This window comes from Plasmodium berghei, assembly GCF_900002375.2.
Source record: "Plasmodium berghei ANKA genome assembly, chromosome: 11".
NCBI lineage: Eukaryota > Apicomplexa > Aconoidasida > Haemosporida > Plasmodiidae > Plasmodium > Plasmodium berghei.
The window spans coordinates 1,522,687-1,538,476 of NC_036169.2; the positions used below are offsets into that span (position 1 = coordinate 1,522,687).

At 21.2% G+C, this 15,790-nt stretch overlaps 2 protein-coding genes across 2 annotated transcripts; one reads left to right on the forward strand and one right to left on the reverse strand.

The window, feature by feature from the left end:
* Positions 1-363: 363 nt before the first annotated feature.
* Positions 364-3,816, reverse strand: PBANKA_1140200 (pre-mRNA-splicing factor ATP-dependent RNA helicase PRP16, putative; the record flags this gene model as incomplete). The annotated part of the gene is made up of 1 exon (XM_034565965.1): positions 364-3,816. The coding sequence occupies one exon, from the start codon at positions 3,814-3,816 to the stop codon at positions 364-366; it is 3,453 nt and encodes a 1,150-aa protein (XP_034422608.1).
* A 1,905-nt stretch (positions 3,817-5,721) lies between these two features.
* PBANKA_1140300 (conserved Plasmodium protein, unknown function) lies at positions 5,722-14,532 on the forward strand (the record flags this gene model as incomplete). Its single annotated transcript, XM_034565966.1, has 1 exon — positions 5,722-14,532. One exon carries the CDS (start codon positions 5,722-5,724, stop codon positions 14,530-14,532), a length of 8,811 nt encoding a protein of 2,936 aa, XP_034422609.1.
* Positions 14,533-15,790: the final 1,258 nt, after the last annotated feature.

Genomic DNA, 15,790 nt, shown 5'->3' on the forward strand with positions numbered 1-15,790 from the left:
GAAATAAAAAAAACAAAAAGTTGAAAAACAAATAAACGGGTCAAGATATGAAAAAATAAATGTGGCAATAATAATAAAATTAAAAACAAATTAACATACATATGCATGCACATAATACATTGTGTGCATGTGAATATATAAATAGTGTTATTTATTGTTTGCAACATCCCAAAACATTAAAAAACGTAATAATAAAAAAATATTAACAAGGAATATTTAATATGGTATAAAAAAATAGCTGCATGTATTATTTCATGTCCACCATTTAAGAGAAAAATGTATAAGCGTTACTAAAATTGGTGATATTTTTTGAAAAATTGTGAAAATCGCTGAAAATTGATCGAAAATCATGATATCACATTATCACGCGTTTTTCATGTAAAAAAAGAGGGGACCTAATTCACAAAGCCACTCAGGATCCACTGTAGTGACATTTCGCATGTACTCCTTTGTGGTAAAAACAATTTCCTGGTATATGACATAGTCAGGTGTATATCCAATATTATATAAAGAAGAATTGGGATGGACATGGCAAGCTACATTAGTTGTTAAATTTATATATTCTGAAAATGATTTTAATTTAGCAGCATTATGAAAATATCCAGAACAAATAGTTTTTCTTACTAAGTCCCATTTATTATTACATGATATATTTTTAATACGTAAAGATTTAATAATATCACTTAATTGAGAATATACTTCTTTTGCTTTATTTAACGATTTATATTGAATAAAATTTTTATTGCACCAAGTATAAGAATAATCATGAACCCGCCATTGTAAATAAATATTTAATAATGTTAAATGATCACTTTCTGGTACTGCAAATTTTTCTTTTTTTGACTCAACTGTTTCTGTATTTTCTTTTGTTTCTATAAAAATAGACGGTGAAGAAAGCATACTAACTATAATTAATATTTCTTTAGTACATGCAAATTTTTCACTGTATATAATAATTTTTGATAAAGGAGGGTCTAAAGGAAAAAGTATCATTTTTTTCCCCGTTTCGGTTAAATTCCCTTCATTATTTATAGCACCTAATACCCATAATTCATGTAAAGAACTTATAATACTTTCTTTACTTGGTGCATCAATGAAATCAAATTCAAATATATTTTCAACATTTAATGATTTTAATAACAATACTACATTTGATAGATTACTTCTTTGTATTTCTGGAATATTATTTGGATATAGATCACATAAAAATGTATTTTCTGTATATAAACGATAACATATTCCAGCTCCGGTTCTTCCTGCTCTTCCTGATCGTTGATTAGCATTTGCTTGCGAAATAGGGGTTATTTGTAAAACATCCATTCCAATTTTTTGATTATATACTTTAAGTTTACAATATCCTGTATCAATTACATATTTTATTCCATCTAATGTTAGAGATGTTTCAGCTATATTAGTTGAAACTATTATTTTTCTGAGATCATACTTTTGAAATATTTTACTTTGCTGTTCACTAGATAATTGTGAATATATTGGGAAAATATAAAATGGAGATATATGACTAGATATATCAATTTGATCACGTGTAACTTGATCTTTATTTGTTTCAGACATTTCCAAATTTAATTTTCCATTGTCAATACTTGTGTTTTTTTCATCATTAATATTGTTATCCTTTTTATTATTAATTATATTTTTTATTTTACTTATCGTTTCTTTCTTATTACTATTCGATTCTTTGTATGATTCATATACTTCATAAAATCGCTCACTTAATAGATAACATGTAGCATTAATGTCATCTTGGCCCGTCATAAAAATTAAAATATCTCCAAAATTTTGATCATAACTATTATCAGAAAAATGTATCTCAATTGCTTTTTGAACAGCACATTCAATATAATCATTACATGGAGTTCTTAAATATTCTAAATGTACTTTGAATGTTCTTCCTTGAATATTGTAAATTGGTGCATTTCCAAAAAATTCTGAAAATTTTTTAGAATCTATAGTTGCAGATGTAACTATTAATTTTAAATCATTTCTTTTTAAACATATATTTTTTAATATACCTAACAAAACATCTGTGTTAATAGATCTTTCATGTGCCTCATCCATAATAATAACACTATATTTATCTAAATCTTGATCATTTAAGGTTTCTCTTAATAATATACCATCTGTAACATATCTTATTTTTGTTTGTTTACTTGTATTATCTTCAAATCGAATTGTATACCCAACTAAAGATCCTATTTCTACATTCATTTCATATGACACACGATAAGCAACTGAAACTGCTGCAACTCTTCTTGGTTGTGTACAACAAATAATTCCATTTTTATGATATCCTTCGTCATATAGATATTGAACGATTTGTGTTGTTTTTCCTGAACCTGTTTCTCCAACAATTATTATAATATTGTTATTATATACTGCATCTAATAATTCTTTTTTTGATTTATAAATAGGTAATGATTCTTTCAATTTTAATAAATCTTCTTTATCCTTTAATGTATTTTTTTTATTATTTCTTATGTCAAAATTAATACTATACATTTTATCTTTTTTATAGTCAAAAACATCTTCTTTGTGTCTATTTTCTTCGTCTTCTACATCGACTTTATCTAGTTTCATGTTCATATTATATTGATTTGTATTTGAATCTGTTTCTTTGCTACTTTTATTTCTATAAATTTTTAATAGTTCTCCTAATTTGCTTCTTTCGATTTCCCAATATCTATCTCGTCCTTTCGATTTCTCACTTTCATTTTTAAAATATTTTAAAAATTCGCTACCTTTTTTTGCTGATTTTACAAAATCACATGTTTCGTCTTTAACAACATTAAAGTAAGACGTGGAGTTATTTTTCATATCAAATATATAACTATTAAAATTATCTATTTCTTTTATGTTTGGATCATTTTTGTGCATATCGGTATTATTCCTCGTGTTTGAATTTTTCATTTTGTCAATAAAAAATGGCGTTACTTGCCTAATTAAAACAATTTTTTTAACTTCGTTAGTATTATTAGCTTCATTGATTCGCTCTAGCTGCAACTTGTTATATGTTGAATTAACACCCCCTTGTTTTAATTTGCTTAATTCCCATAAATTATTATCGACATTTTTTTGATTTATTTTTTCCCTTTGACTATTTAATATACTTTTAGAATTATTTTGCATTTTTTTCTCTTTATAATATGTATTTTCTACATCAACGTTGTAAAACGAATCAATAAAATCGTCTTCTTTAGTATACCATATTTCATCTAAAATTCTATCATTATTATTCATATAGTATTCTTTTTCTACTTTTTTTCTTATATCCTTATTTTTTTTTGTATATATTGTTTTTTTCATATTTAATCTATTATTATCTTCATAATCATTTCTTATGTTGCTATTTTTCGAAATATCACTATCATTGCTAGATTCGTTTGTATTTTTATGTTTTAAATTATAATTGGAATCACTTTGATTATTATTTTTGTTATATTCAAACGAGTAATTGCTAAAATCACTTTTATCCGAATTTTCTATTCCTTTATTGTCATATTTTTTACTCACATTTTGACCATTATTTTTATTACTTAATTTTTTAGGAGTATCTTTTCTTTCATTGTTTATATTCTGGAAGTTTCTTTTTTTTATAAATATGTTCTTTTGGTTGATTTCAAACTCAATATCTTTAAATATATTTTTTACACTATTATCATTATTACCCTTTTTACTTATATTTTTAATGTTCCTCTTTTTAAAAATTAAGTTATCATTGCTAGGCTCTTTTATTTTCGTCTCAACAATTTTTTCTTCTTCGGACGAAGAATCGCCATAGAAATTATTGCTTGCAATCATTCAGAGGATAAAGAAAAAATACAAAAACAAATGTGGCGTCTGTAAAATGTATCAAATATAAACAAACAGTAATTTATAATATTATTTTCATATACAAAATTATTTATTTTTTTTTCTTAATGTTTGCAAAGTTAATAATGAACAGGGGAATTAAAAATAAACAAATGAATTTCTCAAGTTCACTTTTATACACATAGGCATTTTATTCTTTGCAATGTATACTTTTTTTTCCACTTATAAAAAGCTTTATTTATTGTTATTATTTTTTTAACAAAAGCGGAATCGTTTAAAGTGGAATATATACAATTATGATATTGGCATTTTTATAAATATCAACGAAATTGTGAAAAAATAAATTCGTAAATAGTTAAACATGATTAGTGAAGCACATAAAAATATTATCCAAGCTGTGTATATATACATTTACATTTGACTTTTTTTTCGATTTTTTTTTTTTACCTATATTAATGATTGCCTTCTTTTATTTTTCCCTTTTAATAGTTATATATAATTTTGTATTATTTTAAGTTTCATATTAAAATTTTTAATGTCTATAAGCTTTTAACATTTAATATCTTCATATATGGACAATAAGTAGCATATATATATTAATAAAATATGGTGATAAATATTTTGATGAAATATAATAATTGGATAATCAAATATGGAAAATTAGGAGAAATGCTATTCGAGATTAAAGGCAATATTAATCAAATCTCCAAAAATAAAAATAGTAATATTTATGATCCCACAATTTGTATTATTTTTATTTATGTATAATATATTTCCATGGAAAATATAACCTCAAATTAATACGACTATAAATAATTAGATATGTTAAAAATATTTTTTAAATACAAAAATATTTATAAGTTTTTTTTTCATGTTAAAGATATTAAATATAAAATACATACAACAAAATCCCCGTGCAAACGAGTTCCCCCTGCTTGGTTCGTATCGTCAAACTGTGTTTTTTATGTTAAAAAGAAATTTCATTTTTATTAAATGGTTGTATTTATTTAAAAATTTTAAAAAATATAATAATAATTATATTTTTTTGTTTTTATTTTGTTTTTATTTTAAACATAGCATATGTTCAATGCTATAGAATAGGCAACGTATATATGCAATTTATATTTATTATTTACTTGGCTATTCGTATTTTAATTATATGATTACAGTATACTGTTATTTTTACAATTATTATATCAATTTTTTGCATTTTTTCAAACATTATTATTATTTATATTTATATGCAATATTTTTATTATTTAAATGGATGAGTTCTTTATAATATCATGATATAATATTGTCGCATAAGCGCTACTATACATATTTCTTTTATGTAAATTATATATATTTTTTTTTAATCATAGTTTAAAAGTTATTTTTGTGGGAATATTTGATACATATAATTTCCATTTTTTTTTTCATATTCATTTTATTTCCTGTAAAAATATAGAAAATCTTTATAAAAGAAAAGTAATACTGCTTTCTCTCTATTTTTTTCTATCATTAAGATATAATATGCAAATTATTATTTTATTGTGAATATAACATACCTTGCATATTTGCATGTTGCATAAATTGGGTTATATATATTTGAATATTAAATTTTATTTTTGGGATTTTTATAGAGACATTTTTTTATAAAAAATATATTTATATATGATTTAACATAATGATAGCAAACTAAATATGAGTGTATTTGTAGTCATATATATGGCTTAGTTATTTTTTATTTTATTTTTTTATAAAAAAAAGTCATGATCATATACTTTTTTCATCTTTTATTAATATATACATAGACACATTATTATTGAAAAAATTGTTTATTTGATAAATAAGGTGTTTTTTTTTATTATTTTTTTTGTTATTGTTGTTTTTTTGATGTAGAACTAAGACATGGAAAATGCATGCACAGGAGAGGAGGGAAATTATTTTATAAGTATAGACACAATTGTTAGTAAATATGAATCATTTTTAAATAATGGATTAGGATATGATGAATTAAATACACTTATAGAGAACTTTATTTACCAATATAATTCTCTTGATGAATGTGAAATAAAATTAATTGAAATAATCAAACAGTGTGATAATTATAAATGTAAAATATTTAAAAATAAATACTTATTTATAACAAACATTATAAAACAAATATGCCATACTGAGTTAATACCAATAATTTATAATGAAATATTACAAGAAAAAAATGAAGAAAATGAATCTTTTTATTTAAGTAGAGATGAGTTTAAATTGCTAGAAAGCAAAAAAGAGTCAGATGATAATTTTAAAAAAATATGTGAAAGAGTATATAAAAAATATATATTAGTATTTATAAAAATTTTATATTATTCTTCAAATATTTCTTCCAATTTACATAATAATTTAATAAATTCTTTGTCATATATTTGCATATTAATATCAAAATACTATTATTTTAATACCCCAAATGAAAAGTTTTCAGAGCTTATTTATAGAATATTTTGGAATTATTTTTCCAAAAATTTTGATATTATTAATGAAAATTCAATTTTTTTAAATAACGAAAAAACCGATATATCTTCATCTTCTTCGTCTGGTTATTCTGAACTTTACACTGAAAATCGATATATGGAATTTGAAAATAATAATAGCAAAATTGCTGATAATGAAAAGTCTGAGTTTGATGAAAATAAAAAAAATGAAATTGCACATGATTTAATTGTTTCTGCAGAAAAAGAACATCCAGAAGAAAAAAAAAAAAAAAAAAAAAATGAAAAAAAAAATGAAAAAAAAAATGAAAATGTTACTAATGAAGTGAATCAAAATATGGAAGAATCTGTTGATATCAACAAAATACAAAATGATGAAATAGATAAAAAAAAAAAACGAAAAAAAAAAAGAAAAGACAAGGAAAACATAGAAACTAATTCTAATAATATGAATTTAAATTTAAACAATGAAAATGATGAGGGCAATAAAATAAACAATAGTAGCAATATAGATGATAAAGATCCACAAAAATATAAAATAGAAATAACAAATAAAAAGGACCCAATAGAAACACCAATTAGTGATAAAGTTAGCCCAATTTGTTCTGAAACAGCATCAATCATTCAAGGAGGAAATAATTTATTACCTATAAAAAAAAAACAAAGGAATATAAATAAAGTTAAAAATAATGAGGATAATAGCGATATAAATAGCTCTAAATTTTGTGATGCATTATTAAAGTTTGATAAAAAAAATGCTAATAATGTAACAACGATATTCAATTTAAACAACGGAATAGTACCAGTAGAAGAATTGAAGGAAACTGATAAAATAGTTAATATGAATAAAAATAAAGATATTCATAAAAAATCCAATAATAATAATGAAAATATCATGTTTGTTAATATAATTTTAAATGTTTATATTAATTTATTTAATACACAAAAAAAAAAAAAGTTTATTTTTTACGATGATAATAAAATTCAATATAAAGAATTTCTTTTACATAATATTGAGATAATAATTAATCAAATGAAAAATATGATAATTAAAATAAGAAATCATTTAGACGGATCTATTATTTATTTTTTAAGATTAATATTTTTGATTATCTTATTTTTAAATAAGCAAGCTAAAAAATATTCAAAAAATGACATAGAAGATAAGAATAATAAAAACAGTTCTTGCAATTATAATTATGATATAGATAGAAAAAATCAAACACATAATATGGTAGATAAAAAAAAACAGGAAACTAATAATAATAGTTCCTCTATTTCTAGTTTAGATAATACTAATACAAATTTATCTAACTCTATTCCTGATTCACATTATTTAGCATTTAGTAAAAAAAGAGAAATACCCGAAGAAAATATAGAGCAACGGGAATATTTTAGTGGTAATTTTAAAGGCCTGAATAGTGCTAGTAGTGATATAATTTTAAACTCTGACGATAATAATATGTTTATAAAGGGTTTTAATTATACTTATAATACAGGTGATATTAAAAAAGACTTTAATAAAAAACATAATAATGTTAGTCCAATTTTTGGAAAAAATAATTTTATATTAAATGATGAAAATAACTCAATACTTGAAAATCAAAGTGCATCCAAAAATAACAGTCTTAACATAAATAATAATAATAATCATTCTAGAACATCAAACGATTATAATTATTTAAATTTTAATGATCGAAATGGTGATTATTCTGATTTTGGAAACGACAACAAATCATCTAACTATAATGGAATGCCAAGTGAAAATGCTTTATATAATAACAGTCGTGATAATTTATATTTAAATTCTAAGAGCCTTTATGATGATTCTGGCTATAATATGAATGAATATAATAATGTGGAAAAAAATTCGCCAGGATTCAATAAAAATATATATGGACGTCAAAATGTTGATATCCTAAATATTAACAAAGATGGAAATACAAATAATTATAATAATAATTCTAGAAGTTTTAGTAATGGTATATTTGGAAGAGATAGAAATATGAGTAATACCAATCGAAGAAATGAACAATCACGACGATCTACATCAAACTTGAATAGTTCAAGAACAGGGTCTTATTTTTTAAATAATCTAAAAAATGTATTACAAGGACAAAATAATAGTAATTGTAGTCCAATTATTAATCAAAATGTAGATGTAACAAATTCCAATTTTATAAATTCACATAAGGAAGATTGTGATGTGATGCGGAATGGTGATGATAATAATATTTTGAATTTTAATTACATGCAAAATAATCTGAAAAAAAAATCTAAATATGAAACTATACTTGATTTATTAAATGATATATATGGTACAACAAATCATATTAATAATAACATCAATCATGGATATAGAAATGCATATAATACTTTTAGTTCAAATTATTATGAAAATATTCATAACATAGTTAGTAATAGTTATGATAATAATGTTCTTGAAATTTTAGATACACTTTTGAAATGTGTAGAAAATAATTTCAACCAAGTAAATATTTTGATAGTAAATAAAATATTTTTGTGTATGTTAAAAAGTTTAGAGTTTTGCAACGAATCAAATAAATATAAAATATACACATTTATAATAAGTAAAATTGATAAATTTATTAAAATACGAAGATATGGAGATAATAATTCTACTTTAAATAGTTATAATTGTTATTTTTTGTTAAATTTTATATTAAATTTGTTTAAAAATGAAAACAAAAAAAAAAACATTTGGTATATACTATTCGAGATTCATGTTAATAAAATTAGGAAAAAAAATTATTTTAAAATGAATACAGCCCAATTTGATGAAAATATAAATGCAATAGATGTTGGATATAACAACATGGGAACTAATATTGTTGGAAATGAAAATACCCGACGAAGCAACAGCACTATGCTAAGTATGATATCGCCACCAATAATAAAAGGGAAACAAATGAATTTAAACATGTCAAAAAATGAAATGAATATTTATCAAAATGAAATGGGGAATTCTTTACAAAGATGTTTTTATAACAATACTTCACGAAATGATAGTAGCAATTTGGATTATCTAGAAAATGAAAAAGATTTTATAGAAATGAGTGATGGGAAAAATTTTCTTTTAAATAATATTATAAATTTTTTATTGGAATGCTGTATTAGTAAAGGCCCAGTAATAAGATATACAAGTTTGAAAATATTTTATTTGAAGACAATATTATTAATAGAATTTTTAAAAAATAAAAAATTAAATTATGAAGAAAAATTGTTGAAAATATATATATCTAAAAACATTTATCAAAACTTTTTTTTATGTATATTTAACACCTTAAAAGAGCAAGATACAAATATATTTATTTATATAAAATTTCGAAATTTATGTTTAAATTTGTTATACATTTGTTCAAAATTATTATCAAAAAGATTTTTAAAAGAATTCTATGATAAAATAATTTGTCCTAGCTTGTTTTGTATTGAACCATTTTATAAAAATAAAGAATCGGAATTAAATTCTAAACTATATTTAGATGAGGAAAGGCTAAAACATATATATTCTATTTTCATAAAAAATTCAAAGGATTACTATTTATTTTCATATATTATGTTATTTAGAAATATAAAAAATATTAGTCTAAATTTCAAAATTTGTAAAAATATTATTAATGTATCGTTAGAAGAGCTTCAAGTTATATTAGAAAATTTAGTTTTAAAAGAAAAAAATCAGAAAAAAAAAGGTGGAGCACAAATAGATCAATATAATAATACTAAAGAAAAAGGGGAAAGAAAAAGAAGAACTAGTAGAAATAATATTAATGTAGATGATGAAAATTCAAATAAAGCAGTAGAAGAAAATAACATAATATTTGAAAATGAAAAGAAAGAAGAAATTGATAACTCAGACAATTTTAAAAGTTTTGTTGAAATAAAAGAAAATACACATTCAAAAAAAAAAAAAGAACCTCATAAAATAGAATGCTTAAATGTAAATAATATAAAAATAAGTGACTTTTTATATAATAGTATATTAGTAAATAAAATAACAAATGATAAAAATATACATTTAAAAGAAGAAATTTTTAAAAATGTATATTTTATAAACATTTTTTATTTTTTAGAATTAAAAAAATTAAATTGTTATGATAATAATTTTATTTACTATGTTTTAAATTCAATTTTTTGTTTTCTTAATATATATGTGAATCGATTTGCATTTTGTCTTTATTTCCTTAATGACATGAATGAATATGTAAGTGATGCTGATAACTCAATGGGCTCTTTTATGGAAAATACAAAAATGAATGATAAAAATATAAGCCAAAAGAAAGAATACAAATTTTCTGAAGAATTTCTTCTCGAATTTTTATCATTACTAAAAAATTCATTAATGGTTATTTCACTAATTGAAGATAATTTAATTAATATAAATATTGAAACGATATTGAAAAAAAAAATAAAAGGAAAAGAATTGATAAATATAAAAAATTTTAAAAAACTTGTTATTATAGAATTGCACAAATTTTATTTCGTTTTTATAAAAATATTAAAAGTTGTACTTATACTAAATAAAATATATGGATATTGTTTAACCCCATTTGAATATTTTTTTTTTAAGCTAGTACAATTTTTAGATAATGAGCTTATTGATATGCATACAAAATGGCAGATTTTAAAATTAATTAAATTTTTTTCTTATAAAAAAAAATTCAACGACACAATACATAGTAGAATTACTCACTTTTATTCGAAAATTAAATATAAAAAAAAAAAAATATTCGAGCACTTTTCAAAAAGAGACATGGAAAATCAAGAATATATAGAATATCCCACAAAAAGACCAAATGAGCAAAATAGCCAAGACAAAAGTGAAGGAAAACAAAATGAAGAAGAACAAAATGAAGGGAAACAAAATGAAGGAAAACAAATTATCAATTGTGTGAAGGTAAGCAAAGAGGATGGTAATGAAGAAATTGAAGCTGAAGAAAATGAAAAAAAAAAAAGAAGGCGAAGTACAAAATTATCAAATACAAACGTAGAGAAAAAAATTGTTAAAGATGAAATTAAAATAGAAAATTTAAAGAATGATACTAATGATGCAACAATAAATAACAATGACGAAACAAATAATATTTGTGGTAATAATATCAATAATGGAAAAGGAAATCGAGAAGTTAAAAAAAAAAAAAATAACACCAAAAAGGAGGATGATAAAGATCAAGAACAGCAAAATGATACTACCCAAACTAACAATATAGAAAATGTAGAAGGGAATAATAATTGTAAAGACGATAATATTAATGCTAATATGCCAAATGAAACTCAAGATATAAAAATAACATTAACAGATAATACAGAAGAAGAAGCAAGGCGAAGTAGATATGGAAGAAAAAGTGGCGTTAATAAAAAAGAAAAAAATTTTAGTATCTTAATAGAAGAAGAAAATGAACGTAAAAAAAATGCACGAAAAATAATTACATCTAGAGGGGGTGCAAAAACAGGTGGTAGGAAAAGAAATAGCAATAAAAAAATAATCATAGAAAATAATACTGATAATAATGTAAATAGTGATATAAATAATGGAATTTCTAACGAACCCAATGATGATGATAATAATAATAATAATAATAATAATAATAATAATAATAATAATAATAATAATAATAATAATAATAATAATAAGGAGAGCATAGAAAATGATCAAATTAATAATACATGTGAAAATTTTCAACAAGAAAATAACATTTCGACTTTAGTAAAAAAAACAGATATTGGAAAAATCAAAGAGGAAGATAAATCAAGAGTTAGCACAAATAACAAAAATAAAAATCCAAGTCCTTATACTATTGGAAACAATGGAAATGGCGAACCAGAAAAATTAATAATAGAAAAACGAAACAACAGCACTACACACATCACTACAAATATGAACTTTAATCCTAATTCTAATAGTACTAAGGACTATAAGTTGGAGAATAGTTTTTATGAAAGTATCGAACTTTTTATATCCAGTATTTTTATTTTTGGAAAAGGTGATAAATTAAAAAAAACCGACATTTTTATTGATAATTTAAAAAAAATGAAAGAATTAATTGAATTTTGTAAAATGTATAATATTGAAAAAGGGATAGAAAAAATTCTAAAATATTTATTCTATTATTTAAGTAAAATAAAAAGTAAAAAAATATATATTTATAGCATGATAAAATTAATTATAAATTCATTATTATATGTGCCAATTTCGAAAAATTCAGATATTCCATTTTTTTTTATATCTTTTTGTTATTTATTTAAAAAAGCTTCTAAAAAATATTTTAATCAAATTATTATCCAAAATTTTATTATCATTTGTTCTGCTTATGTTAATATATTAAACAAAATTTATTCGAATAACAAAAAGATACATAATAAATCCAGTGTGGCCATATATAATATACAAAAACAAACGAATCAAACTGAGTACAAACAAGCCAAGTATAATTTAAATCAAACGTGTGAACATGTTATTCTTAAAAAAAATAGTGATAACAATGATAATTATAATAATATAGAAAAGGGTAATCCTTGTGATGTTTCAAGAAATAGTACAATTTTATCCAACGAAATCGCAAAAGGTTGTGGCGGTGACAATGAAAATAAAATAATAAACAGATTAAATGGAAATAAAGATAGTAAATCACTAAAAGTGGAGCAATATTTTTATTTTCCATCAATAAAAAGTGAGAAAAAAAAAATATCCGATGAATTGCTATTAAATTTAATAAATTTATATATAAATTTTATGTGCTCATTTTATTCTTATTATTTAACATTATATGAAGATAATTATATTATTATGAAAAATATATTAATTATAGGAATTAATAAATTATTAGATATAAAAAGAAGAGAAAATAAAAAATTATCATGCTATATTTTATCATTTATTTATATTTTAATTTGTCTTTTATTAAAAGTAAAAATAAAACAAGAATTCATATTAACGTTAAGAAGCTGTAAATTCAGTAAAGAAAAAAAGAATGAAAAAATTAAAGAAGTCAAATCAAGACAAACAAACCGAGGTACATATAATAATATTTCGAAATTTGGAATAAAGGGTGAAGATAATAATAAGTATACTGATAACAAAAGTTTTGAAAACAAATATGGAAACAATAAAAATGAATCAGATGAAATGAAAAAAATTATAATAAAATATTTAATCAATATAATTGATGAAGATAAATGTAAGAATGTCAATTTAAGTAACTCGAATAAATTAAGTCAAAACATTAAAAACATATTAAATAAAAATAAATTTGACGATTTAGGGGGATATAATTATTTTCCAAGTCAAGTTTTTTATAAAAATAAAATGGATAAAAATATTGAAAAAATATTTCTTTCAAAAGAAAGGAATAAATTTGTTATAACATCATCATTAAATATCAAAAAAAATCTTAAAATAGTTAATAATATATGTGATAATTTTTCTTATAAATTTCTATTTATACTTTTGTCTGAGCCTATATTATCTGAAACAAACAATAATACAATGATAAATCGTGATTTTATAAATGATATGGAAAATGATCAAAATTATATAAAATATAATTTATTAGATTATATTATATATTCTTGTTTTTACATTATTTTTTCAAAAATAAAATTAGTGCGAATTAAAAAAATAAATTATAATATTGATAGAAATACGAATAAGGAAAGAAAAAATATAAAAAAAACAAAAGACGAAAGCAATAATAATACAAAACAATTTAAAATGAATTCTTACATTTATAACACAAAGCAATATTCGATTTTTCAATTTTATTTATCGATTGAAATATTAAATTTAATTTTTCTTAATATTAAATATCTTCCTTTTAATTCAATTAAATTAATTATAGACATATTTATAAACAGAGCAATTTTATCTTTATGGATAAATGATAAAACTAATGATATTGTAGGAAACAAATTTCAAAATTTATTTTATAATTTTTTTTGTGGAATTTTTTATTTGCAATCACCAAATACATTTACAGAATTACCCAATTTACTTTATCAATACAATAAAACTATTCGCTTTTTACAACTTGTATCTTATTCTAAAATTTTTATCAAAAAACACATTCCAATAAATTCCATCATTTTAGATATAATTAATTACTGTTTCCCTACAATCAATGATGATAGTGATCAAAATAATTCCGGGAAAACAAGCGATGAAAAAAAAATAATTGAAATACCTCAACGAATATTGCGAAGCAAAAAGGATAAACAATTGTAGACCAAATTCGTCTTATATGAATTTGTCCATAAATATCCCTATTTGCACACATCAGCATTTTTTATTATTAAAAAGAATGTTTTCATTGATAGAAGAAAATATATAAATACAATATTTTTTTTTGTAATCAAAAAATATATATATAATTTGTATTTCATTTAAATCTTCTTAAAATATCAACAGCTATGATGGCTAATGTGTGTGGATATGCAATGCTATAATATTATTTTTTTTTTTTCATTACTCATATAATTATTGGACAATTTTTAAATCTCTTTTAAATGTGTATGGATATGTATATGTACATATATATACAAATATATATTCGCAACATTTGTTCTTTTATAAACCTATACTTTTTTGTTAACTTTAAGACCATATAAAGTAAAATTAAACAAAAAAAATATTTCATATAATATGTTTATCATTTTCTATACATATAATTGTGAAATATTCAAATAAATAATTCATGATATTGTACTCTCAAAATAAATGTAATATGCATTATACCCCCCATACGACATCATAAAAAAGGTGTAATTATAAACTAAAAATGTTTTATTCATAATAATTTTCCTTTATAATAGTAACCTATTTTTTATTATTTTTTATCCAAAATATAAATGAATGCCATATTTTCATTTTTATTTATTATATATGTTTTTAATATATAAAAATTTATTATTAAATTTTATGTTGGTATGATACGTTATACAATTAGAATATTTTAGTTAAATTATTTATCTACTTTCTTATTTTTAATTACAAACTACAAAATATGGGCACGGTATTAAATTGGAGTTTCACAAAATATACGAGAGTTGCGTATCCAGTTTGTGTTATTTTTTTTTTATTAAAATTTCCAAATTATTAATTATATCTCTTTAAATATCCATATATTTTTTTTATTTTTTGAATATATATTTTTTTTCCCTTTTTAATCTTTTTTTACTTCATTTTACGCTAAAATTTTCATATGCTTTCCCTACCACTTGCAATGGAACAAAATAATATATATCAATAAAGATAAAGATAAAAAAAAAAAGTAAAAGTAAAAATAAAAATAAAAACATCTTGGGTATATATATAAAATTAATGAAGGCTCATTTATAATAAGGGGCCTGATTTTGAAAAGGCACAATTACCAATTTTTTATATGTTCAAATAAAAATAAAATACTATTATATGCATATAGAGCTAGAATAGAATTCTATATAATTCACCCACCCCACATTGTAATTGGTGAGCTTAATCACAA